The sequence below is a fragment of the Ruditapes philippinarum genome, unplaced genomic scaffold (genome assembly GCF_026571515.1).
Source record: "Ruditapes philippinarum isolate M1 unplaced genomic scaffold, ASM2657151v2 ctg4091_1_1_1_1, whole genome shotgun sequence".
Lineage (NCBI taxonomy): Eukaryota > Metazoa > Mollusca > Bivalvia > Venerida > Veneridae > Ruditapes > Ruditapes philippinarum.
Genome location: NW_026862049.1, coordinates 118,909 through 146,821, shown reverse-complemented (window position 1 = coordinate 146,821; position 27,913 = coordinate 118,909). Strand labels below are relative to the sequence as shown.

The 27,913-nt window shown below is 31.8% G+C and overlaps 2 protein-coding genes across 2 annotated transcripts in view; both read left to right on the top strand.

The window, feature by feature from the left end:
- The window catches only part of LOC132717771 (A-kinase anchor protein 9-like), a 55,682-nt gene extending 50,489 nt beyond the window's left edge, over positions 1–5,193 (top strand). Inside the window, exons 12-13 of the mRNA XM_060701330.1 lie at positions 2,347–2,430; positions 2,733–5,193. Of these exons, the coding sequence (XP_060557313.1) occupies positions 2,347–2,430; positions 2,733–2,737 (89 nt within the window). The 3' untranslated portion in view covers positions 2,738–5,193. The remainder of the gene's footprint in view (positions 1–2,346; positions 2,431–2,732) is intronic.
- A 9,166-nt stretch (positions 5,194–14,359) lies between these two features.
- Positions 14,360–16,843, top strand: LOC132717770 (uncharacterized). The gene is made up of 4 exons (XM_060701329.1): positions 14,360–14,937; positions 15,281–15,717; positions 15,909–15,975; positions 16,540–16,843. Exons 1-4 carry the CDS (start codon positions 14,360–14,362, stop codon positions 16,841–16,843), a joined length of 1,386 nt encoding a protein of 461 aa, XP_060557312.1.
- Positions 16,844–27,913: the final 11,070 nt, after the last annotated feature.

Sequence of the window (27,913 nt, the reverse complement as noted above, 5' to 3'; positions counted from 1 at the left end):
AGATGTAAACTAAACTTTGATATCAGCTGGCCTAGATTTTTACAAAGAGTCTTACTGTGTTGACCTTTGATGTACAGTCATGGAATTTTTGCCATGTGAAATATGACTTTCACCACCAAATTCACTAGACTCAACTGCATTGATAGATTCCTACTTTGATCTTTTATTTGAATAACAATAGATTTAACCACTAGTCTGATAATAAGAATTAGAAAGGTCAGTGATCTATGCATTATGGCAATCTTCAATTTTATAGAAACAAAAAAATTATGTTCCTATATTACTATTTAGTGTTGTATTAATGCAGTGGCATAGAATTTTTTACAAATGCAATCTTGTTTGTGATGTTTTAATTTTTGCTATTTTTTATGCTATTTATTATATGATACTCCTATATTCTAGAAAATTACTTCTCACTTTAAATATTGCACAAAATTCATCATAAGTATAATAACTGAGCAAAAATATGTGAGGTCATCATATCAGTTTGATAATACCTGACTGATCAACAAATCAAAGAATAGAAAATCCATACTTTTTACACCTTTGGCCACTTCAAGCATCCTAAGAACATTGGTTTATGTACTTGTCTGGCACAATAAACAAGCATTTTAATGAATATTGCATACACTTGTGTTTGATGAAAATATGTTGTTGGTATTTTAGAGCCAATACCCATGAACATTTTTGCTCCATAGGAATTGTAATGGCAATGTAATTGTCAGTCATTCATCATTATCTACAAGTTTCTTTAAACAACATCTCCTTAACCACTTGATATTAAAATAAAAAAGGAAAAACATTTTTTTCTTCAATTTTTAGCTCGACTATTCGATAAGAATAAGTAGAGCTATTGTAGTCACCCAAGCGTCGGTGTCGGCGTTGGCGTAACCACTTATGTTAACCTTTTCCCTAATATAAGCGTCTTTCGACGTCTTTTTGCCCCCCCCTTTTTTTTTTGAGGCCTCAAACGGTGAAAGAATGCCCTATTTGGGACCCAAACACTGTTTTTCATTTGAGAAATGTTGTTGAAAAAAGTGACCACTTTAACGGCGCTGTTCCCCATCCAAATATTACATCAGGTTGTTGCCAGAAGGGGGATGTGCCCCCTTCTGTTTGGGGGGTTTGAAGGGGGGCGGAGTCCCTCTCATCGCCAAGAAAATTTTGGACATGTGACAGGCTAAAAATGGCCTCAGGTCAATCTTAGAGTAACTAGTAACCGACGCTGAAAAGCCTTTTACTCTATTTCAATTCATTGAGAAGTTGCAGCACTTTGAAATCAGTTTTTATGGAAAAAAACAATGCAAAATAGTGATTTTTGGCAATTTTGAGACAATATCCCCCCGTTGCCATGGTAACAGGAAATTTACCATTGAGCATGCTGTTACAGAGGCTATGGTGTAGTCAATATTTGTGCCAAGTTTCAATAGTATTGTAGCATTTTTCATAGTTTCATAGCAGTTTGAACTTGTTACAGGAGGCTTATCAATGAAAACGGCCATTTTTCGCAATATGCTCATGGGGTAAAAGGTTTAAGTTTTTGTAATACCTCAAATATTTTCAAAGTCCATTGACATATGGCTTTGAAACTTTGCACACTTGTCCACCATCATGACCCCAACCTGTAGACAGGAGGAGGTAACTGTATCAAGCATTTTAACAGAATTATGCCCCTTTTTCAACATAGAATTTACGTTAAAGTTTTTGTACTACCTCAAATATTTTCAAAATCCATTGTCATATGGCTTTGAAACTTTGCAAAATTGTTCACCATCATGACCCTAACCTGTAGACAGGAGGAGGCAACTGTGTCAAGCACTTTGACAGAATTATGCCCCTATTTTGACGTAGAATTTACATTTAGGTTTGCATACCACCTCAGATATTTTCATATTCTATTGAAACAAGTTGAAATTTTATACTCTTCTTTGAGAGCATAATAGGACTCTCTCCAAGACCTATAACTGTAACATGGATTTAAAGAAAAAATTTGTCCTTTTGTTATTAAAATTTTACATTATCAAGGCTCTTTTACTATCGAGCACTAAGAACAGGCAATCATTGCTGTCCTACCGACAGCTCTTGTTTTTTTTTTAAGATTTGTTTAAACCATTTATATAATTGCTTTAAAAAAAGTAAAAAAAGTCAAGCAATGTCTCCTTAATGTCATTTTAGGTTTATTGATTTCATAGAATGATTTCCTTGATCAGTTTGTTATTTATCTCTTAATTAATGGGACACAATAGGTTCACATATAGAATTTCACATGATGTAGTAAATGAATGAGCTCAGTATTTTGAAATCTGTTTATTAAGAATATATCAGTTCACCTCTCTGTTATAATAGGGTGCACAGCTGAGCATCTGATGAGAATATTGATGGAAATGGAGGAGGAAGAAGAACTTCAAGGGGCAGTTGGTGGTGGTCAAGGTATGGCAGTGGTTTTACAGATGTCTGAAATAAATTAACTATTTTCAAATGATGATAATTTTTGTAGCGCGAACTGAGCACACATAAAAGTCAAACTTTAATAAGTGAACCATTTTCTTAAAAAGTAGCTTTGATTCATTTAAAGGTTGTTTGCCTGTGTTCGGTAGAAGACCTGTGATGTTTGAAGTTTACCAAAGTCCCTTTTTACACATAACCTGTAAACCCAAGCTTGAAATATCTTCTATTTTAAACAGACAAAGACCATTGCATCAGTAATTTATTTATAATTCTTGAAATTTCAGGTTAAGGAAGTGGATAAGGAAAGTGTTGAAAAAGGAAGAAAAGTGGAAATTTAAAACTACCATCTGCTTCATGGATGCAGATTTCACTTGCATTTTAAGGGATTTATGTTAAATTATTCACAGTGATTGTACTTAATCAAGAGACAAGGCTTCCTAGCTGTGCATATAACCCTTAATTTGTACTGATATTTGAATTGTTATACGAAATGTTGAAATGATGCATATAGCTTGAAAATTGTACAGTCAAAGTTTATTTTGAGTCTGACACTATAATTGTGATGGATATATGTTGATGTACGATTATATATTAACAAAATATTTTTCTGTACTAACTAATTACATCATTTCATTATACAATGTAGATATGAAGTTTGCTTTAATTGTAATCATTTCAACTATTACATTAATCTGAATTTTGCTGCCATGGCTTTTTGGCCACTATGGTATGTTAAAGTTAAGTTCAAATGTAAAAGTAAAGAGAAGTTCAAGAAGATAGTCCTGTATCTCCACCGAGCATCAAACTTACTGAGACAGAGAAGTTGTAACCTTCTGTAATAATTTCCAGATGACAACAAGTTGATGACAATATGAAAACCATATTCACCTTCTACCGGTGTGATGAAAAGTTATTTGTTGATTAAAGAAGGGAAGTAGACAATAACTTGTAGAATCATGTAAAGAATAGCGAAGTTTACAATTTACTGTTGCTGTATGTAGGAAAGTTGTCAATTACTTGTTGATTTATAAAGAGAAGTTGCAATGAAGTGGAGAAAAAACAGGTTTGCTCTGGTACAGAACCAATCATATTTATTACTACCGGGCAGTAAATGAAATGGAGTGAAACTTAACACCATAACCAAAACTAAAAAGCAAAAAAAAAATCAGTCAGATGTCGACCAGGATTTAATTTGTAAAATCCTTGCTAGTTATGTTAAGCAAGTTTACATGTTAACATTTTCCATGAAAAAAAATCCTTCAGCTCCTTTCTGGTCATTTTGTTTGGAGAATGTTCTATAAGAAGAAATGTTCATGCAAAAATAGTTTGGATTTTTAGACAGGGCTGAATTGCATCTCTGTAGTATGAACAGGACATGAAGTATTGATGTTTCGGTGGAGATACAAGATTGTAGTGAGTAATGCCGTCTCAATAAGCTAGTCTGAACATAAACAGGATTATAAGTGATATTTTGTACAGGCTAGAAAAATTAACAATATGAATAAGATTTTTTTTGTACCAATTTTCATAAAGTACATCACTTTCAGTATGCTGTGACAACACGTGCATTTTAAACAATAATTTTTAAATGTAATCATTTGTTAGTGTTGCTTAAAGGTATAAATAAACTCAATACTTAAAAATGTGTTGGGGAGACTTTATGACTTGTTCAGAGTATATTTAAGCTGTAATTATGACCTCCCTTGTGATGAAAAAATAAAGAAAAGGCAAGGTACACTCTTCAAAAGTGTATTTTTTCATGTAATGCCTTTATTTGTTGCATCGTTATTCAGGTTGTTTTATATGCAAACTAATCTTTTTGGATGACAAATTTAAGGATACAGACTTGTTCTTTTTAGACATTATGAAAATATGCATTGTATAATTATCAGCAATAAAGCAAAATTAAGGAAATTTTTTACTATTTTATGTTCAGAAATAAGTTTTGAATGGCAAAATATAGAGGAGAGAACACTCTGAAAAAATACAAAATGTATGAACATGTAGTTATTGACACTTGTTATTGTGGTAAAGACACTTGTTATTGTTATTAAGTGTATTTATGACATGTTGGTGGAAGATTCTAGTTTGATGTTAGATATAATGTTTCAGGTTCTTTATATTTGAGCCGCGTCGTGACAAAACTAACATAGTGTGTTTGCGACCAGCATGGATCCAGCCGGGCAGTCTGATCAGGATCCATGCTGTTCGCTATCAGTTTCTCTACTTGTTATACGGTCTGTAAGCGAACAGCATGGATCCTGATCAGACTGCCCGGATGCACAGGCTAGTCTGGTTCCATGCTTGTTGCAAACGCATTACGTTGGTTTTGTCATGATGCGGCTCATATTATACTTATTCTATCTTGAAAAGCACAATGAAGAATTACCTGTGAGGTAAAGTAATTTTCAGCCTAATTTATTTATTTATTGAAAAACACTTTACATTGCAGAATTTTCTTGTGTAATATGTAATATTATATGATGAAATACAACTTACTGGGATCTTTTTACCATATATATTACATATACATAATTGAGATAACATGTTTAAGTAACTTGAAAGCTGTGTTAAGAATGAATTATGAAATTCAATATAAGTGTTTGATGGCCTATATGATTCATGCTTTTTGTTTTTTTATGGAGTATAAACAAAAACAAAAAAGATTCTAGCATAAAATGCAATGTTCCCTTATTTGTAAAGTGTGTTAATTTAAAAGCAAGATACACATGTATTGAGGAAGTATTTTTTTTTAAACCCATTTTTTGAATGTGTTGTTTTTTTTTTTCATTTTTTTAAGTAATTTTCCCTATTTTTGCCTGTCATTTTTTAGAACTTTTAAATGCTTTTTTGATATCATATTTTAACATCTTTTTTACATTAAGTGAATTAAAAATAGAAATTTCATTTTTAAAGTCATTTTATAACTAGAAAACAAAACAAATAAAAGGGTTTTTTTCCAAATTTCAATATTTTTTTATAAGCAATAAATGGTTGGGTTTTTCTACATGACTAGTTATGTAGGTTCTAATCCGTTTATATAATACTGTCAAGTTAAGCTGTAAAATAAGTTCTGAAATTTTGGCATATAATAACATATTTTCAATATAAATACTAGTAACTGGAAATTCACATATTTGTGATGTATTTTGCATTTTATGCTAGAATATTATGATAAAACCTGTGACCCTTTTGTGAAACCCTTTGGAAGTTTTTTTTTCCAAAACCATTCCAATTATTTGGGCGATTTTATTAACTAGATTTTACCCCGCTTTTTTGGTATAGAGTTTAATTTTATTTTTCTTGTAATTAGATTGTATATAGCAGATATATAGGATCTCACAGGAGTTGCCATATGAGAAGAAACTTGTTTTATGACAACGAATGTGAGGTTTAAAAGTGTTTTTGTTTTGTATGTACATAAATGTGAACTCTCCAACTTTAAGGGGGAGACTCCCACTTTCTGCAGGTATATTTTCAAAAAATTTTCTTAAAATAGGGGGTATTTTTCTCAAATTAAAAAATCTCCCTCTTTTTGATGTTAGACTTTTCTTCTTTGTTTATTGCAAATTCTAAAATCTCTTTTTTGAAGAAAAATTTGCTACTTGATCATCGAAAAAAGTTCACATGTATGCATTTACTGGCTTTTTCCAAAGAACATGATTTTTACTTTTATTTTTGTGTGAATTTTTTTAGTTAAAATTTAGGTTTTGCAATTTTTAAAGGGAAAGTGCTTAAAAAAAAAATCATTGTTTGATCCAAATTATTCAAAAAAGGTTTTTAATAATTATTAAATTAATTTTTATTTGGTCTCCGAATGTGATAATATTTTTTTAAGTATTTCTTTTTGTGTTGTTAAAGGGGGCCCCACTGAGTATTTAAACATAAAATTTTAAAATCTAAAAATAAAAAGGGAATAAACAGAAAAATTTATTTTTGTAAAGAATTTAAAAAAGGTTTTTTGAAACTCTTGATGTGATGAAAGCATTTTTACACTTTGCAATATGACATAATTTTGCACAATTCAAAAGAGATTTTTCTGGAAACATTATAAGGGCTCTGAAATTTTGCACACAAGTTATTGGTACAGAACTTCATCAAATGGAAAAAAAAAATCTTGGAAAAAAAATCCAATGCTTTCATGTAAAAAAAACCTCAGTAAGCAGGGTCTTGCAAATAGAATTTGGTAGACCCTGAATTAAAGATATACTATGCTCATCTTTAAGTTAAATACTTTTATTGAAGAATTTTTAAAACATTTATTCTTAAACAGAACATGTTGATTTTCAGTAAGAGAATAACTGTTTAAGTGTTAACTGTCAAGTTAATTTTGTCTTTTTCTTTTAAAAAGCTGCCAGTCTTTTAAATGACCCTATAAAATACTCCTACTGATGCATTTACCTGAAATGCGTAAAATTAAAGCACTACATACATGTATCTTCTCTGTGTGTACCCAAAAGATGTTCATTTTCGATTAGAAAGACACAGTATAGCAATTATCAGTATTTTCAAATATCAAATTTGGGCATAATATATCTTTAAATGACAAAACATGTATGTAAAAATAGTTAAGCAGAATAATTGTAATTTGTTAGAGTGGCCTTTGTATTTTGTGTACTTTATATATTAGATGATATTGATATTAGATGATATTGATAACAGTTTTGTATATATATAAGTAGCAATGAATTATTTTTAAGTATCAGATATACATCTACACATTCCAAAAAATTAGATCTGTTATTGTATTCAAACCAAATTTTACACTTTTTAATTTAATGTTTTGCTTTCATAGTGCTGTGAAGTGATTGTTCTGGTCAACTCTTTTTTTTTTATCTTTTTTTTAACTAATAATGCTGTAATAAAAGGTTAGTTCAACTGTTTATTGCTGTCTGATTAACTTAAAGATGTTAAAAGCATTTTCAACCATTTATCACAATTGCCTTTATCAATGGAAAGAAAAAAGGACAAGACTATAGAAATACTCTGGAGATAATAAAACCTTTAATCTGATAACCACTCTTCAACGGGTATTGTTTAAACACAGATAATAAATGTTTAAAAGCAAAATGATAAAAGTACATGCATTGATATAAAGGGAATGTTCCATATTTCTTTTTTTTGTTTACAAAATATATGTACATATTTAAAAATCAAGTGTGTAACAAAATCCTTATTACAACTTTTAAAGATATCAAAATGTAACCATTACTATGATTGATTGTTGATTTCTTCTTAAGCCGATGCTTATGTGGTGAGGTGTGGAAGGTAACTTGCATTCTCCAGTACAGTCCATGAACAGGCTAAATCAAATCGAGCCTGCAACCTTTTTAATTTTGTCATTTTTGAGCGTTGTTTTTTTCTCTTTTTTTGAATACTTGATTATCATGACATGAACACTTGTAAGAGTAGGAGCATACCCCTTAAAGCAATATTTAAGAGTTATGTCCATTTTTAACTTGCATTTTAATGATAATAAGTACCATTTAAAGTTGATTGCTTTTGATTTGATATTGTACTCTTTGTTTTTTTGCATTTGCCTTTTTATTTTTGGCATTTAAATGATATTAAGTACCATTTAAAGTTGATTGCTTTTGATTTGATATTTTACTCTTTGTTTTTTTGCATTTGCCTTTTTATTTTTGGCGTTTTTTGTTGTTTTTTTCACTTTTATAAAAATTATTGATATTTATCTTTTTTAGCATGTGTATTTTTACTTAGTCTGCAAGATAAAATCAGAAAAGCTTTAAATTTTATATAATTTTTAGTTGATTTTTTAGTATCTTTGATGTTGAATGTTACTTTATGAATATTTTAAACCAATTGTGCCTTAAATGTTAACCAAAGTGCTATTGATGATAACATCTGTGATATGCTTGATGATAATCCTTACAATTGTACATAGTACAAAACATACTTTATCTGGTGAAATGAATTTTCTTATCTTTAACAAATTGCTGTTCTTTATATATACTATACATGTACATGTATATAAATCAAGGTTTTATCATAAATTAATTGGCCATCGTAGTAATTCAAAGTCCTGTGTACAAGAAATTATGTGTTAATAATGTATTCTTATGCTGAATCATAAAGAAAACAATAGTATATAACCAGACATTTTATATTTTGCTTGTAGATTATAGAGTGGTAGATTTATACGAAAGATGTTTTGCTTTTTATAAGTAATAAATGCTAGTAGTAGTACAACTAAGATATTTATTGTGATCTTTGGCCATCTTGTTTTATAGCACGCCATTCTCCCTTCTGTCGTGTTCCAATAACTGATTTTGACTCTGACAAACAGTGGCAATAGGCAAGAAAAATAACTTAAGGTAAAAGTTATAAGGAAATTATTGAAAGATGTGATACATTGAATTGAGTTAATTTAATGCTCTAAGAAGTTTCCCTTCCTTTATACAGAAGATTTTAACCTTGACTCTTCCGAAGAATAAAAAGAAATCGAGCTATTGTAACAGTGGTGGTGTTAATATTGCCCTTCCGAAATTTTGAACGTTGATCATAGTTTGGTTTATTTCATTTATTTCTTAACGGATTCTTGTGTGTCTGAAGGCAATCCGTTAAGAAATAAATGAAATAAACCAAACTATGATCAACATTCAAAATTTCGGAAGGGCAATATTATATTATAACACCTTCAAGTAAACGTGATAATGCTTGAACTTGAACTATGAGTTACCGTGACCTGACTATACTTGAACTTGACCTATGAGTTACCGTGACCTGACTATACTTGAACTTGACCTATGAGTTACCGTGACCTGACTATGCTTGAACTTGACCTATGAGTTACCGTGACCTGACTATGCTTGAACTTGACCTATGAGTTACCGTGACCTGACTATACTTGAACTTGACCTATGAGTTACTGTGACCTGACTATGCTTGAACTTGACCTATGAGTTACCGTGACCTGACTATGCTTGAACTTGACCTATGAGTTACCGTGACCTGACTATGCTTGAACTTGACCTATGAGTTACCGTGACCTGAATAATAAAATTTTTAAAATTTGCTCAATTTTGCTATAACTGGTTATAACTTTGGTTATTTATGAATGGATGGATGTATTAACTTTCTGAATTCTAGCAACTTAAAGGAAAAGATTATCAGGAAGACCATGCTGACGTCAACTTTGTCTTGTAAATGACTTATCTTGACAATCAAAAGAATGATCTTCAGTTTGAATTTGACATTTATTTTGACCTTGATAATAACGTTCAGATATTTGCTCAAATTGGCTATGACTGTGGGGGTATATTGCTTTGCATTTGTCTGTTGGTCCCTCAGTCGGTCCATAGACCAAATAGTTTCCGATCAATTACTAAAGAATGTGTAGGCCTAGGAACATCAAACTTGGCATGATGATTATTTATGACCAGAAGATGACCCTTTATTGATTTTTGGATCAAATGCAAATGTCACATTGACCTTGAAGGTAAAAACAGTTTCTGATCAATAACTAAACGCTTTAGCCTAGGAACATCAAACTTGGTATGATGATTGTCATGACCAGAAGATAACCCCTATTGACTTTTGGGTCAATGAGTCTAAGGTTAAGGTCACATCCTTTAGGTAAAAACAGTTTCCTATCAATCACTTTAGAACACTGATGATCAAGGTCACATTGATGTTGTTGGTAAAAACAGTTTCTGATCAATAACTTGACAATCCATGGGCTGTTGATCCTCAAACATTGTAGGTGCATTGGTCTTGGCAAATAGGTGACCCCTACTGATTTTGGGTCTAGGGGTCAAATGTCAAGGTCATATTGACCTTGTAGGTAGAAACGGTTTCCATCAATAACTTGATAAAACATGGACTTTTGGCTCTCAAACTTCATAGGTCTTGGCAAGTAGATGACCCTCTTTGATTATGGGGTCAATGATCAAGGTCACATTGACATTGTGTGTCAAAAAGGTTTCCTATCAATAACTGGACAACTGATGGAGCCTTGTCCTTCAAACTTCACAGATGCATTGCGTCTGTCAGAAGATGACATAAATAAATTTTTTGGGTCAAGGGGTCAGAGGTCAAGATCATATTGACCTTATAGGTGAAAATGCTTTCTGATCAATATATCAACAACTCATGGGCCCTTACCTTCAAACTTTGCAGGTGCATTGCTTTGGCCAGTAGATAACCCCTATTGATTTAAGGGTCAATGTCTTATTGACCTTGTATGTGAAGACGGTTTTCGACCAATAACTCAACGACTCAAGTTGCCTTGATTGATATTTTATATTAAATTTAAAATGCTTTTGGTATATGACAATTTGGCACATGATTCATGAAATTTATGCATAAATTATTTGGTAAGGTTTTTGATAACTTTGTCATAAAATTGCTGCACACAACCTTGCCGGTCACAATAACCTAGTGACAAATCACGACTAGTAGATAACTCCTATTGAGTTTTTGGTCATAGGTCAATAGTCAGTCACAATAACCTGACCACATGACTAAATGGCTGCCTCTAGGGGGCATACATGATATACAAACATATCTTGTTTATTAACAGATTTGATTTATATTTGGAAGAACCAACACTTGTGACGAAACCAGACATGCTGAATGATTCTAAATAATAGCAGTGACTATCGAGGTCTTTTAAAAAATTTGTCAACTCTTATTTATTTACAAATATGGACAAAACAACACTTATGAAATGAACCAATGTGAATAATTATCCCAAACCCCTATTCAGTTCGAAGGGGGGTAAACAGGAGTGAGCTGATCGTCCGTACTTGTAATCATTTGAATGCCACATTTCCTACAATACAACATGGGTGTCATTACCAAAACTTATGTAAACTGTGAGTTCCGGTGTTTTGCCATATTTTCTTAAAACCAATATCTATGTCTCTCCTTTATACGGAAGTTATGGCCTTTATACCCGCTGAAAAGAACTTTAACCTATATCGTTTTGCACGCGGAGATCCATCAATTGGTTAGCAGTTCCATGTCTGGTCTGTATCTTTTGAAATATATACCTTTTATTTTCATACATCAGCATAAATATGTCCACAAAGATACAAAGTGATTCTCTGAAACAAATAATATAGTAATTTACTAATACATTCATTTCTCATATAATATTAACAAATGAATTATAGAATAATTAAATAATTATTTCTTATGACAAGAATCTTACTAAACAGAAATATAGTTTCAATTGAAGTAATCGTAACACTTGATTAAATAAATAAATAATTCATTAGAAAATTCTTTTTGTATCCGTAAACAAATATTAAAATTATTTAAGAGGCTATCATACCGACTATAATGTCTTTAACATATACAGTTTCAGCTTTAACGCCGCTAAATATAACGGAAGTCCTTTTAAAATCATTACAAACAATTAAGTCAAATGACGCGCTAAGCAGCAGTTAAATACATTGGTCCAAAAAAACTTTTTACGTAAGAAATATATTTTAATTAGAATCGGTAATAAACTATTCTTACAGTCATTATACATAAATAGGACATATAAAAATGTCTCAATGAAAAAAATGGAAACATCAGCACATATCACAAATTCATATTTTGATACGATGAACTGTATTTAATTATAAATAATAGTAGTTACATGTATATGAGAAGCTAGAAGTTTTAATACAATAAGCTAGGTTTTCCAGAATAATATTTTTTTTGTACTTAACAACTCTACAAATTGAATTAGATAAGATGAAAGTAATAGCAAATTTGATTTTGAATGTATATTTTGTATATCACAATGTTGAACAAAGGAGTATTGAATTAATAACAGGAATGACTGTAACTGTCACCGATGGGTAGGTCTTATTTTTTGTATTTCACAACTCTTAAAGTTTAATTAGATTAGATGTGAACAGATAAAGAAAGGAATAGCACATTTGTTTTTTTATAGATGGTAAAATTTAATGTTAAACAAAGAAGAGTTAAATTAATAAGTATTGGTAAAATGTCATCTGCCCAGGTGCGAAGAATAGGCGACTTATATCACAGATACCGCTATAACTGTGACCGTTTGTTAGGCAGAGTGAAAGGAGTATCACATAGCAGGGCAAAATTAAACACGGCACTTGTATATTTCATTTTCAAGTTTATCTATCTTTTATATAGACGATCTATTTATTACTCGCTGTGCTAAATATTGTCCTTGAGGCAAGCAAAAAATGGTGTTTGTTTCTTCTGACAATTTTATTAATATATCTAAGACGTACTTAGAAATAAAGAAATACTGGTCTACATCATTTTTCAATTTAATGCTGATGTTATGTTGCCGAAGGGGTGTCAATGGTCGAGTGGTAAAGGCCGTTGACTTCAAATCATTCGCCCCTAACCGCTGTTGGTTCGAATCCCGACAAGGACTTTGAATTCTTTCATGTGAGGAAGCTATCCAGCTAGCTTGCGGAACGTCGGTGGTTCTACTCGGGTGCCTGTTCGTGCCTGAAATAATGCACGAAGGGCACCTGGAGTCTTCCGCCACCAGTAAAGCTGGAACGTCGCCATATGTCCTATACTGTGTCGGTGTGACGTAAAACCCAATCAATCAAACAAACATGTGGCCGAAATTACATCAAAATGTAAAGTTTACATTGAAATAGAAATAATAGAAACCAGTCAATCTTATTGTTGATGGAGAAGTAATGGAGCAACTTGTACTTACACATCTCAGATATAACGAGGCTTGATTTTGGATATTCCGGGGCTGAATTTCATGATATTTTGATATTAAAAGTCGACCTTTCCCCTAATCAATATCACTGTGTCTTTTATCTTGTATTTACCCCCGCCCCCAGTGATATATTCACTTTAACATTCTTGACGCAGCTTTAGATATACATTATCATATCAATAATATTTGAAATACTAATTGCCGTCATGTTGCCATTGCTACTGGATGTGCGACTTTGGTGAGCAATACATTTCACAACGCTTACATTTTTCGATACATCGATATATTATGAAAATGATATTTTCACTGATCTTTAGCAATTTCCTCTACTCGCCTTTTTTAGAATTTCACACTGACAAAAGCAAATTAAGTGATGTGCCGTGGTTGTTTAAAGTTACTCCATTATTTATTTAAATATATATTCTATCGCATACTTGATAATAGTACTTTTAGTGGTGAACAATAAATATTGCTAAACCAGTATAAGAGGATATGTAGCACTATTCGTTATCCCTCATGGAAATATTGAATAAATTTGCTACCCTTTCCTTTATATAATTGTTTATTTTATAAGAAATGAGTGTCAGCTGGCTGCTTACTGTTACCCCGTATTTCATCTTAAAGCTGTTTTTCTGGTTATGTGACATTATTTCGTGATTTATTCCAAAGTAAGTGTTGAAAATTGAACGCTGTGAGAATCAGTGGTAGGGGGCGTTATAGGTGTAACATTTTACATTATTTTCAATTATCTAGTTCTAATCACCACTCTCTTAAAATCGTCCCAACTTCAAATTATTTATACTCAAAAGACTTAACTGTGAATTACTGTGTAGCAATTGTATAATGTTTCTTCATACCACGTTTTTATGTTGTTACGTGATTCTAATATATTTCTATAGAGGATACATCCGGTGCTGTTGGGAGTAAAATATTGCGCCAAACATTATATCTTACGAACAGATACAATCAAACCAAGTCACTAATTTTCAACTCTTTCTTTGGTTTAAACTGTTACTAAGGGATCTTCTTTATCAAGATTATTTTATCTGTATTAGTCAGTAGACATGCCAAACATTTATATATTATGTGTTTCTATTAACATGAACCAAACCGTAAATAAGTATTGCCTGAAATTAAACAGCATCTAAATTGAGTCACTATAAAAGTACAAAACCGATTCGCAGAAGAAATTGTTTCCTTTCAACCGCATAACAGATTGTTGACGCAAAAATGTGGAGCTTGCAAGCAGCTGTGATTTTAACATGTGTTGCATTTTGTGTTGCACTAACACCAGTATATGTAAACACAGCGGTTGGACATATCATGGGATTTCAAGAGCAGATTACTCTTGACGGAGAACAGAAATTAATTTATAAATTTCTTGGTATTCCGTTTGCCGAATCAACAGGAGGACGAAACAGATTTAGAAAACCGGTTCCGAAAGCTCCATTTACAAAGACGTTTAACGCAAGTAAGGAACCAGTGGCTTGTTACCAGCAATCAGAACAACACAATGCTTTATATAGATATTACGGTGTCTCTGGATTTTCCGAAGATTGTCTAACACTAAACATTTATGTTCCACATGAGCTTCGAGCCAGCGACCTACGACCAGTTATGATTTGGGTGAATGGTGTTGGTTTCGTCTTAGGCGCATCAACAGTATACAAACCTGAAGGGTTAGCATTATTTGGAAATGTAATCATTGTATCTATTAACTACCGTATAGGTATGCTTGGTTTCTTACGTGACCAAAACGGTGTTTTTCCTGGAAACCAAGGTCTCTGGGATCAGCATCTTGCTTTTAGGTGGGTTCATGATAATATTGAATATTTCTTTGGCAAAAAGGATGAAATAACAATATTTGGCCAATCAGCGGGCGGGGGGTTCCTTATGTTAAAGCGTTATACCCAAAAAATTTAAGGTTTTTAAAAAAGGTCTGGGAAAAAGTGGTTCTCATCGCACGACCTTAAGAAAGAAACAATTTCAAGGATATATAAAAAGATCAAGGGTTTGTATCTTAAAAATTGGGGTATTGTTGATAAGGGACTCTAATTCAATTTTTACAATCTGATATAACAAGCATTGGTCGGTTGTAGACGGGGGAATTTTTTAGGGTGAATAATTTGATATAATGAATGGTACCTCTAGAAAAACTGCTAGAGCAAGAGAGTTTTTCGCTTCGTTGCACATACTAATTGGTGCTAATGATAAAGATGGTTGTGGATATTACTTTTTGTACCAGGACGCACTTAATCACTCAACGCTTGATTTCAATATAACTAAGGACGACTTCACAAATACAGTAGTTCCAATTATCGTTGATTCGAACCTTTTACCTGAAGACAGCAACACAAAAGAGGCATTAGAAAAGATTTTGTCATTTTCATACACCGACTGGAATGACCCAGACAGTTACGTCAGTATACGACAAAATGCAATTGATTTACCTACTGACATAAGTGTTTTTTCACCAGCGTCTATAACAGTACGTGCGCATGCCAGATTAAATGTCGGAAAGGCTTACTTATACGAGTTTGCAGTGCAAACAAGGACACATAATCTACCCCTACCTTCGTGGATGAAAGGTAAGTTTCTAAATTTAATATCTTTGTCATTACGAATAATAACTACAATGTCTAGCTTTTTACATATACAACAATACTTGTATAACGTTGCAATATCGTCATTAATTGTTACAGTAAGCTAATTATGTAAGCCAAATACCCTTTTTTTTTGCATGTATATGAAAAATTGTGTAAAAAATATTTTTTTTCAGGATCAAATCAGGGCAAAACCAATTACAGTTTGTTTTCGTTCCGTTGCGTGAGACGTGTCATGCTTGGGTTAGCAATTATATCTTTTTCGGAAAAAAAGCAAAAAGAGAAACAAGGCGATTGGTAAAACTTTTGTATGGGGTAAGATTTTTTTAAAAATGCCAACATTAAAATTACGATTTTTTTAAGATGGGAAATAGGGAAGAAATATATTAGATCTATCGGAAAAAAAGTCTTTTTTTTTTCGTCGTTAAAAGGCTTATCATATTTTGTACGAAATAAAAAATAAAAAAAAATTTAAAATTAAGTTTCATAATGGAGAACGGTGTGTAAAAGGGAGTGGAAAAATACAGTTTTAAGTAAATAAGATTAATAAAATTGGGCTTTATAAAGAAATTCATAGAAATAGTCAATTTGTTCGTAAGATGGCGTCAATTTACAACATACACGAAAATGTCAAATTATTAAGTCCATGCACCTCATAAAGGAGACGCATTTTTAATATTATTGTTCGATACAAAATATTTACTTATTTAAGCAAACATTGATTCTTGAAATAAAATGTTAATTTGATACATACATACTGTCAGTAACGTGATGGCAGTTCTGACATTGTTTTCCTTCTATTTATAGAAATCCTAATATACCAATGGATATTAAACAATTTACGAACACTGTGTGGCCAGCATATGATGTGACGTCGCAGCGTTATTTCCGGATATCAGATCAGATGTCTCCTGCATCAGTCGTAGAAGGATTCTATCCAAGGAGAATGACCTTATGGTCTGACGTTATTCCAGAAATAAGAAGACAACATTGTCCAGACAAAAAGCAACCAGACATTTTAGTCGGGTCGGGGGCTGCGCTCTTTGAGCGTCGCTTTGCCTTGGTGATCTTTATTCTCATTCTTTTAAGGTGGATAGATGAAGAAGTTTAGAAAAAGACAATTGCTGTGATGTGCAGATTTCATACTCTTTGATCCTCTTTCAAAATTTTATTTTATTTAGTATTCTCGTTTTCAACACAGACATTCTTAAAATTGCGGCCATTTGCAGCTTTTCATTGAATGTCAAATTGAAGGTTCAATGATAAGCGCCGTACGAACACATCTATTCAACATTTTAACATTTAACAAAAGTATTGAGTACACCGGTGAGTTATTTACCGAAAACAAAATATTTGGCCGACAGACAATTTACAGTCAATCTAAACTAATTCATGTGTTGTTTTGTGTTTTTGTTTTTCTTTTTAGATTAACATTTCTTTCATATATTTGTTTACATACAGTTCGTTTCTTTCTTATCAAACCCTGCTGGAGAAGTCACCAGTGTAGAGCAAAGCAAGCCTGCACATTCGTTCCGTCTGTCTAAGCTCTACATTCCTGGCTTTCCTTCTTGATTTCTCCAACAAAGTAATTGACAGCCATAGAGTGGAAGTGGTTAACATCGGCAATGTGTCCCGAATAATAATTGCTTCGAATCTACTTGCCAACACGGCTTATTTGGGGCTTTTTAAGTGCCTTAATTAAATTTATCATTCAAAATCATAAAAAAAACTTTAAAAATTACAATTTCCATATCATTTGGCTTGGCTGAACAAGATTTAATTCATCATTTGTTGGTCGTTTCGGATGATTACATCATATCGGTCAATGTTCGTACACCTACATTTATAAAAGTGTCTGCTTATACAAGTTTTTATATACCGGCATTTTTATAAAAATTAGATATTCACCTACCTATTGTTGTACCTACTGGGGACGAATCTTCGCCGATTGTAGACATACAATGGAGAATATCCTTCGTCTCAATCGAACGTGAACTTGTTTGGCAAATGAATGATATTCAGTTAAAATGCTTTATCACCCTGAAAATTTTGTTAGAAAGGACCAAAATTGCATTGCCAATCAACACATTGAAAACGTATTATTTGAAAAATGCAATGATTTGGCTGATAGAAGAAACACCAATAGAACAATGGAGCGCACATCTGTTGCATGCACGAGTTATTGAATGTTTGGAGAAGATAAGTCAGTATGTTAGAAATAAATGTTTACCTCCGTATATGTTGCCTGAAAATGACTTGTTTAGAAATAGATTGATGACCAATGCTGAAACTAAATATACAATAACTTGTTTAAATAATATACATGGAAATATATTGAAGATTGTCAAAGATGGGTATGGTTCCTGTCGAGACAAAATGTACCCATCTATCCAACAACTATGTAGGAAACTCAATCGTTTATATTAGTTCAGGAGTAAGATCTGATAAGATTATTAATTACAAAGAGAAACTTTGTAAAGAGTTAGGCGAAAGTAGTAAACTGTTAACTGAAAGTATAAATGTAGCTATTGCAAAAGCTTTGTTTATCGAAGCAACCGAAAACATAATAAGTACGAACGTGTTTAGAAATGCAATCAGTGACTATTTAGGTAGCAGTTCAAAGACCAGTTCTTTAAGCTGCCTGTATCTGGGACTTTTTCAATTACACAGCAGGAATTATTCCTATGTTATAACAATAATTGAAGGTATTTTTTTCAAATATGACTGAATATGATAGTCGTTTGCCTCGTGTTTTCTTTAGTAATCCAGATAATGCGTTCTTAATTTTGGAACAATAATAAGGAATAAGGAAAAACAAAGGGTGGAAAATGTTACACAGCTTTTGATCAATACGTATTGGCATACCTTCAGATATTTCTTTCATATCATCATTTAGGATGTGAAGACAAATGTAGTCATGTGATACAAACATTGTCGGAAATAGTAAACAACACCTGTATAGACTACCCACCATGCTTTGCAATCCATCTGAACTGTTTTTGCTAGGAAATGAGGTATCTGCTTTTGATACGTTTTGTAGATCATTGCAGGCTCTTCCATCGGTTGTAAATGGCGCGTCATATGCACAATGGCGTGCATGATTGCGCGTCATATCACATGGCGTGCATGAGATAAATAAGAAAAAATCTCAACCAGCTGTTAAAATACTCACTTTGATTTTGGTGGAAAAAAAGTTTTGAAATACGGGTTGTTTAACAAATAAGTCTTTTTTGATAAATAAAATTTTAAATTTTCAGTTCATTTTTGGGTTTTAAATTTTTTTTAATTAATTCTAAAACTTTTCCCAAAAAATTTAAAACAGGGGCATATTTTTACAGGCATATTTTAAATATTAAAGAAAATACCATGGAAATAGCTTTACCTTTAAATTTTTAAAAAGTTTTTTGGGGAGTTACGTATGACTTTTTAAAATTACACGAGCAAAATTTTTTTTTCTTTTTTAAACAGAAACACATTTTAATTTAGATTTATTTTTAAAAGTTTTTTGGAAAAAAATACCGGATTTTTTTTCATCGATTTTTATAAAAATTAATATTTCAGATGTGGTGGTATCCACGAGTGAAATATGATAATTTTCATATCAGAAAATGAAAACAAAACCTCTATTTTATAGAAGTTCCTGTTAATTATATCCATTTTTTCTCTTTTTTTGACACTACAATTTGACAATCGGAGCATCCTCGGCTTTTATTCATGATAACCTTGGAAACAATACGGAGTGAAAGCAGTTTTACCACTTGATTGCAGACGTATACAGAAGAAAGAGTGTTATCGTTGATAATGTAAAACAAATGTACATATTTGACACCCAAAGAAAAATAAAATATGTTTTGGTACAATTATGATTGAAAATATGTCTGACAACCAATTAATATTTATTTCGATATACCCCCTGATTTACAATTATAGACAAATCCGACTTAATGTTAGCAGGTTGGATTTAATTACTATTTGTTTACATGTTAAGTTTTTTAGCGTAGGTTAGACCGAAGTACCGTATCAGTTCTATGTATTCCTAAGGTTCAAAGACTGACGGAAAGGGCCGAAAATTGCGATTGTACAATTTGAACAATTTCCGAGAAAATTTTGTTTATTGGTTAAATTTCGAATAAAGTAGTCTGGCACCGTCACCAGTGAAAATACGGAAAATATGTTCACTGCAGTGAAAAAATAATTACAGTGAAAATACGGAAAGAAAAAAATATACATTTTATAACATCAATATTTCTCAATATTTCATATAAAAGTATATAAGAAATTGAAGTAAATTCCATTTTTTAAGTCCGCATTAGTTATATCTCCGTAACAAGACTCAAAAATTAAATGCAACTTTTAAACTTTCTTAACAATTCGGTATGTCGTTTAAATGCCTGATCATTTAGATTAATTGTCCTTAAAATGTGTACAGCTATAACTCTACTACCTACTTTTGAGGCTCAAACTTTGCATTTTCATATAATTCTAAATAATCTAACTAAACTTTGAGCGGACTACTCCAAATTCAAAACTACAGTAAAGAATTACGCATGGGTTCAGCTACGGTAACAAAATAATCTATAGCCGTTTAATATTCAGACAATACTGCCCAAATTAACAGCTGGTCATAGGACTAATAGAAAAATGAAAAGAGGTGCTACATTGTATCTATGATGCGGAAACAAGAACAACATATACAAACTGGGTGTAAAGTGTTTGTATGGTATTATAACTACTTCTAACCATGTGCAAGGAAATATCTTTATTTTCAATTTTTTATATGATTCTTGTAAGACTAACATAGGAGAGTGAATAAATTATATATTATTCTGTAAAAAAGTATTAACAAATTATTAGTGTCTAAACTAACATTGTACTGTGTTCTTTAACAATTAACACCGTTCTTTTTACCCATTTTATGAGTGTATCTGTTCTGAAGCAGTTTCTTTTTACATTTTAAGTTGTAGCACTGAATTAAGTTTGCCTATGTATATGTCTTTTATAGAATAATTTTATTGAACAAAAGGCAAATGCCTGTCAAAAACATATATACAAACATATTATACAAGGTGTTTTTTTACAAAATAATCAGTGGCGGTCCAACTCTATATAAATCATCATAAATGTATGTAATTGTAAAAAATATCAATCATCACAGCATGCAATCGTTATCATTTTGCAAACTATATAAGAAGCAATTGGTGAAACAACAGTATCAGTCAATAAAATATAAATGCTTTTATGTAAATCTTCTCAAATTTTCAAACAGTTATACACCTATTATAGACATCGTCAATAAGATTTTGAAAAATACAGAAAGTAAACGCGAGTATTCAACTTGCACACGCACACGCACACACACACGCGCACACGCACCCACATGCACACGCATACAATAATATCATTTAATATATCAACATAAAGTCTTCAACGAGAGAAAATTGTAAAACTATACTATTTTGCGGAGAAAAGTGACTCGCATTTAATATAAAACTATGCTACGGCGTTCCATGGCTTTAAATAAGTACATCGCAAGATTGGTATTTATTTGGTTTTGGTCGCTGGAAAGAAGTTCAACAAACTTTGGAATGTTCGGTCTTTTTCGAAAATATTGTTTTATATATCTAATTCTTAAATCTTTATATAATTCGAAAAGAAAATCAAATTCGTCTTCTAGTGTGTTACATAAGATACAAATGCGTTCATTTCTTGGAATCAGATGCGGTTTACGCCATCTGCCGGTTTCTATATACAATCTGTGTGACGACAGACGAAATCTTGTTAAAGCAGCTCAGTATTTACTGATATTGACTTGTTCTATGTATTTCGAAAAACCGAAAGTAGCGAAAATTTTATATGTGTCGGCCCTGGGTGACGCTTCAACTTCAGACATCTAGGTTTGAATAAAATTATCTTCAAGTCTTCGTTTGACTTCTGCTAGAATCCTACTTCTTGAAATATCCATGCATGATTTAAGCCTAGATTTTCAAGAATTGTTCTTCCAGACGTTGCCCAATTAGTAGTTTCATTGTTTCGTTCAATATCTTCAAGCATCAAATTGTATGTTTGTTTAATCAGTTTCACGTTATCGCATTTAATTATCTTGAACCAGAATTTAAAACTTGTATTATTCTTTGTTGTTTTAAAGGCATTCTACCTAAATCGCCATATACAAAATTAGTCTGGGTTTGTAATTTTACCCCTAAAATAATTTTCAAAAAATGTGTGTGTACTCGTATATTTTCTATTTTATCAGCTTTATTCATGCCCCATATTTCACATTCATAACATAAAATCGGTTTAATTAACTTGTCAAACAATTCAATTTCATGTTTGATATCTATATAAGTAAATTTCTGTAAGTATTGTTTCATTTGGAAAATAGCTTATAAACTAGGGATTAGCTTATAAACTAAGGATGATGTTATTCAAACATTGACACTTCAATTTTATCAATTTTACTTAGTATCTCATCTTTCAGCAAATATTTATGGAACAGATTTGTTTGTCTGGTTTAGATATTATCTTTGTTGTAAACAAAGGAATGGCTTTTCAATTATTACGTAATATGTCTAAATAAAAGTAATTGTTGATCGTCAACAGTTATTTTATTGTATATTTACACACACTTTCGGCCGATCTATGTTTAAAAGGGCAAAATGCGAGCCATGTTAGAATGGTTCGCAATTCTTACGTTTCAAAGATAACGCAACGCAACCTATCTCTCTTTTTTATACTGATGATTTTAAAATATGAAACAATTACTTTTAGAGTAGCACGTTTTCTTTTCTTTCTTTTTTAGATTAATTAATTGATTACTTTTTAGATTAGCACATTTTCTTTTGTTTTTTCTTTTAGGTTAATTAATTAATTAATTAATTAATTTTGCCTTATGTTAAATTCAGAATTCAATTAGTTTAAAGGCAAGAAAGGAAAAAAGGAAAGTCTTCTTTGTTCTTCGATTGAATAGAAATAATTTTATGAAATGCAAAAAAAAAAAAAAAAAAAAAAAAAAAAAGAAGATATTGTAGAAGTGAAAATCTATTTATAAATGACATTTTCTTTTTCTATTTTTACTATCATTTTAGTTTGTGATAATAGAATCATTTGAAGGTGCAAGTCAATTTAAAATAAGTGATGAAAAATGTTATCCTTAAGAGTTGAAAATGGCAATCATGCTCCGGGAGTTTCTGTAAATGAGTCAAAACAGACGTTAAAGATGCATTTTACAGTATTTCATTAAAAAGCATTTGTCATTCCATGAGAATTGAAATATCCGTTTCAAAATCATTGCTGCTCCTTCCAAACATGCAATCTGGAAATTATTATAAATGGAAACGGACATTTTCAATGCAAGTTGGCTTTTGAAAACGAGTGTATTATGCCTTTCAGTGAATTGACGTCATTTGATATCCATCAGGCTCGGGAAGCGCGACAAAATGAATTATTCTTAACGAAGATTTTTCCGCTCGTTTTTATATCTTTAATTTGAAATCCCGTAATTCCATTAAAAAGTTTTTTTTTGCTTTAACAGTTTACCTCCTACAAGATTTCTAAAAAAATTCTAAAGGTAATAAATGTCTTTTGTTTCGATATAAAACTAACAAGAAAGAAAAAAGGTAATTGAGCCGCACCATGACAAAAACAACATAGTGCGTTTGCGACCAGCATGGATCCAGACCAGCCTGCGCATCCGCGCAGTCTGATCAGGATCAATGTTGTTCGCTTACAAACCCTATTACAAGTAGATAAACTGATAGCGAACAGCATGGGTCCTGATCAGACTGCGCGGATGCGCAGGCTGGTCTGGATTCATGCCGGTCGCAAACCCACTATGTTGGTTTAGTCGTGACGCGGCTCAATTATCTAAATTTGAATTTTACAGATAACGAACACAGTATGACGAATTTCCAATACCTATGAGAAATTAATAAACAATATATTATTGTACTTTAACATCCTTTTAAGACATTGAAATGTCTGTACAGGGTACTCTTTGTTTTCTGTTTCTTCTGTTACTTGTTCTGAAATGTTAAGTTGTTCTAAACTATAACTTGTTCTGAAATATTAATTTGTTCTGAAATGTTCATTTGTTCTGAAATGCATTTACTACAACCAGCTGCGCTTAGGCCTCGCTGGTTTAAAAGATATTTCTGTCAAGAAAGTTTCCATGTTAACCCCAGAAACATGAGCGCATGTGGTGAATTTTCTAATTCGCTGGACGCATTTCATTATTTATCAAAGAAGACAATGGAATACCATTCAATGAATCCACCTTTCATCTATAATGAGGAAATGAAGATAATAATGAACAGAGGTCATTGAAAGTTTAAAGATCTGGAGTAAATGGCATTAGATAAAACATAAAAATAAAATAACAAAAACAACAAGAAGAAGAAGAAGAAGAAGAATATTCTATTGACACAAAAAAAATCTTTTTTTAAATAATTTGACGAGTTCTCATCTTTGCATGTTTTTTTAACATTAACAATTCATGTAAACAAGGAAAATCATTTCAAAAACGTTTTGATTTTATCAGTCACAATATTCCTTCTCAGAAAATAGTTTGTGTTTTGGCATGTTTTTGTAGTGTTTTTTTTAAGGTAAGACCTGGGTAATGGGCAATATCAATTTTTTTCGTTGTTTTATTTAAATCTTCTTGTAGATTTTGTAAGAAATCCATCATGTACTAAAAATAATTTGATTTAAGACAAAGCAAAACAATGAAAAATATAACATACAAACTAAGGCACCAGCTGAAAACGGGGTTGGCGGGAAGAGTTAATAGCGCAATAGGGAAACTTAAACTAAATTATGCTTGTAATAAACAAAATTTGTAAAACGATTTGCAGGTACGCACAATTTTTTATTAATCGTCAGAAAACGTTACATCATTTTTACCATGTATAAACCAGTTATTAACAAAAAGAAATTAATTGTGATGAAATTTTAGACCTACTAAATTTAAGCATTCTTAATTAAGTAACATCAACAAACTACTAGAAACTATCCAAACATCTATTAAAGACGTTTTCCGGAGTTTTAAGTTTAAAGAAAATCTACAGAACAGTTTTAATTTACTACTCCCGAAAACCTTCTTAAGCCACTTTTGCTTACGTAAGCATTTTACATATGTGTACGAAATAAACGTCAATTTTATCAAAACGCCCTATACATTCCGGTATTTAAAAAAAAATCACTGTTGCAATAATTTGACATGACTTCGGGATCTTGTTAAATGAATATATTTGATTAAACTTTTGACGTCACATCTTATTTCAGTGGCGTATTGATTTTCTCCACAACCACGCCCCCATATCTCAAAAATACAGATTAGAAAAAAAATAATCCAATAACTCATAGGCAGGTCGAATTTACCACACACAAATATGGCAATTAATCTACGCTATTTAACATGTGGATTCGCCCAACGGTTTATTCAGAATACATTTTAAGAAAAAAAAAATGCACAAAGACTTATTATTACCTTTTACATGAGATATATTAAAATCATCATTTTACCATCAAACAAATCAACAATGAAGAATAAACATGAATCTGTAAAACAATATGTGATACGGGGATAAAGATTTGCTTTTTCCTGTACATTCTTTCATTGGTTCATCGATCATAGTGAGAACCACGCCTTTTAAAACTTTTTTTTCTGATAAATACTTGAGAGAGAGACGGGTTTTTAGCACAGGATCTTCCACTTAACTCGAACGTAATGCAGGCAAACACTGTAAGTCTATTTTGTGTGATTGTCCTCTTTTTGGGGATTTCTTGCAAAGAAGATGACGAAGAAAACATCCCGCTAGTCGACATAATGAATCTACAAGATGAACACTGCCACACAGCGTCTCTCTGCGCATTTAGACCTCATGCTGGAAAGTCGCCACCACAAAATACATCATGTTGTCGCGAATGCTCGTGTGAAGCTGAATGCATGGCATTAGGCACGTGCTGTCCAGACTATCATCTACTCGATGAAATAGATAGGAACGTTTCCTACAGTGCTTCGGAGTTTTCCGCGCGTTTAAGAAATATTAACATGACGTTAGACACACAAGAACATGTAAAGTGTATTGAAACTAGGAAACCAAATTACGTTACATCAATTTGGAGTTCGACAGGATATAAAATGATTGCAAGATGTCCTCCTTATTTCGATGGTAATATTGATTTACCTAAGAAGTGTGAGGAGCCTATGAATATTAGCAATTTTCAATCCGATCTTTTCGTCCCAGTAACGTCTTTGAAAACTCGGAAAACATATAGAAATATCTACTGCTACCTTTGTTATGAGGAATTAGACACATCACGTTCTGCTTATCGATATATAAGACAGTTTTTGGTCACAATGTACTGCCGGGATCCACATCATGTCAACATTACTGCTGTGACTCCAAACGAATTTGTACACACATTTATAAACACACAAACAAAAAATAACGATTGCCACTTGGTTTTCGCTCCGGACGGAAGCGTAAATAAATCGAGGTGTGACGCACCCGGCTTCAATACGTGTCCTGAAGGCTCAGCTAAAGATAAACCTTTTTTTGAAAAGTGTGACGTAATTGACTTCGAAACGTGTCCTGAAGACTCAGATAAACAGTTAGATGAACTTTGTAAACATTTTCATCTTCCTGTTAAACATTATTTAAATAAAACAATGGTTCAAAGTTACAAAAATGTTGCATGTTACCTTTGCCGATCGGACAAACCGTTCATTTCTGAATGTACAGTCAACATTCCACAACCGTTAGAGTATGGAATGCGACTAAAGTTCATGATGCATCCGGTTACTGGCCTTATTGCGAATATTGAAGAGCCTGAAGAACCCGTGCTTAATATAAAGGAGTTAGCAGAAAAAAATTCTACGTGTAATGATGGCTTCATTAGAATAATTTCAAGCGAAGGGCAGGTATATTTCATTATTTTTATTTTATTTGATTAACGCAAAAGAAGAATTTTTAATTGCATTTTTATACGCCAAAAAAATGTCCTTTTATTTAATCTGTCCCGTTATCAGAGATATTTTCTTTGCTTTTATCTAAATTGAAACAACCCTTTGTTAAAACAAACATAGCCTTTTCCAAATGACGGAATGACCATGTATTATCTTAATGTGCGCTTGTTTAGTTTCTTTTCAATGATTTGACCTTCTGTTGAATTCCCCTTCGTCTTTCGCTTCAGTATGAATTTTAACAAATGTTCTTAATAGTATGTGGGAATTTTGAACTGCTGGATAAGAGGTAAATTAAACTTTTACCCATTATTGTTTCACTAATAGCAATGTAGTAAACGCATGTTGAACCTCCTTCATTCAAGGCACCGGAACATGTTAAATACATATCGAATTTCTGTCGATTTTAATGAACAAATGAAAAAATTAAAATTTCCTTTTGGACCAGAGATCATTCTTTTGGGGTCGTTTTGGACACATTTGAGCCAATGAAAAAATTAACCCTCCGGATACTTATAGTTGAATGATTCAATATTTAGATAATATTAAAACGATGCCGATTTATTGATTTTTAAAAATAATTTTGTGGAAATTCTGATGGTTTAATATTGATCATTCCCTTGGTAATTGCTCAGGGCGCATTAATAATTTAATAGGAAAATTTAAATAAAATACAATTAATAAATTATTTTGTATTAAAACTTTTAATGATAAGTTATCAATGTGTCTCCAGTATTAAGTTCATAGGTTATAGAATTTAATTTAGATTCTAAACCACCCGAATTAAGTAATTGGTCCCCGTAAATTTGTATTAATCATGTATTATAATTATTTATTGTATATATAATTTTATTAAAACACATTCAAAGATTACTACAATGCTAAGAGCTAAGATATTTAGCATGCATCTCCGAAAACTGATATTTAAACATTGATGTTAATCATGCCCTGCCCATTTATATAAACTTATTTAGGAAAGCACAAAAATCTTATTATGCCCCCTGAATTTAGATATTTGGCATGTAGCATGTATTTGTAGATTACTTCAAAGTTATATTAATCATGACCCTCGGGTCAAAATTGGTCCTGTCCCGTGAGTCACTTGACTTATGTAGACTTAGGTATAGGAAAACACATCTTTTTGTTGATAAATACTACGTATCGATAGTTGGCATAAAGCATTGCCTTGTAAACCTCTATAAAAGTTTCTAGTCGATT

Bases quoted from the DNA above. Each gene is read 5' to 3' on its own strand.
- LOC132717770 (XM_060701329.1), top strand. From the start codon at position 14,360: ATGTGGAGCTTGCAAGCAGCTGTGATTTTAACATGTGTTGCATTTTGT. The intron at 15,718-15,908 runs GTAAGTTTCTAA...ATTTTTTTTCAG, and splicing joins CCTACCTTCGTGGATGAAAG to GATCAAATCAGGGCAAAACC. The intron at 15,976-16,539 runs GTTAGCAATTAT...TTCTATTTATAG, and splicing joins GTGAGACGTGTCATGCTTGG to AAATCCTAATATACCAATGG.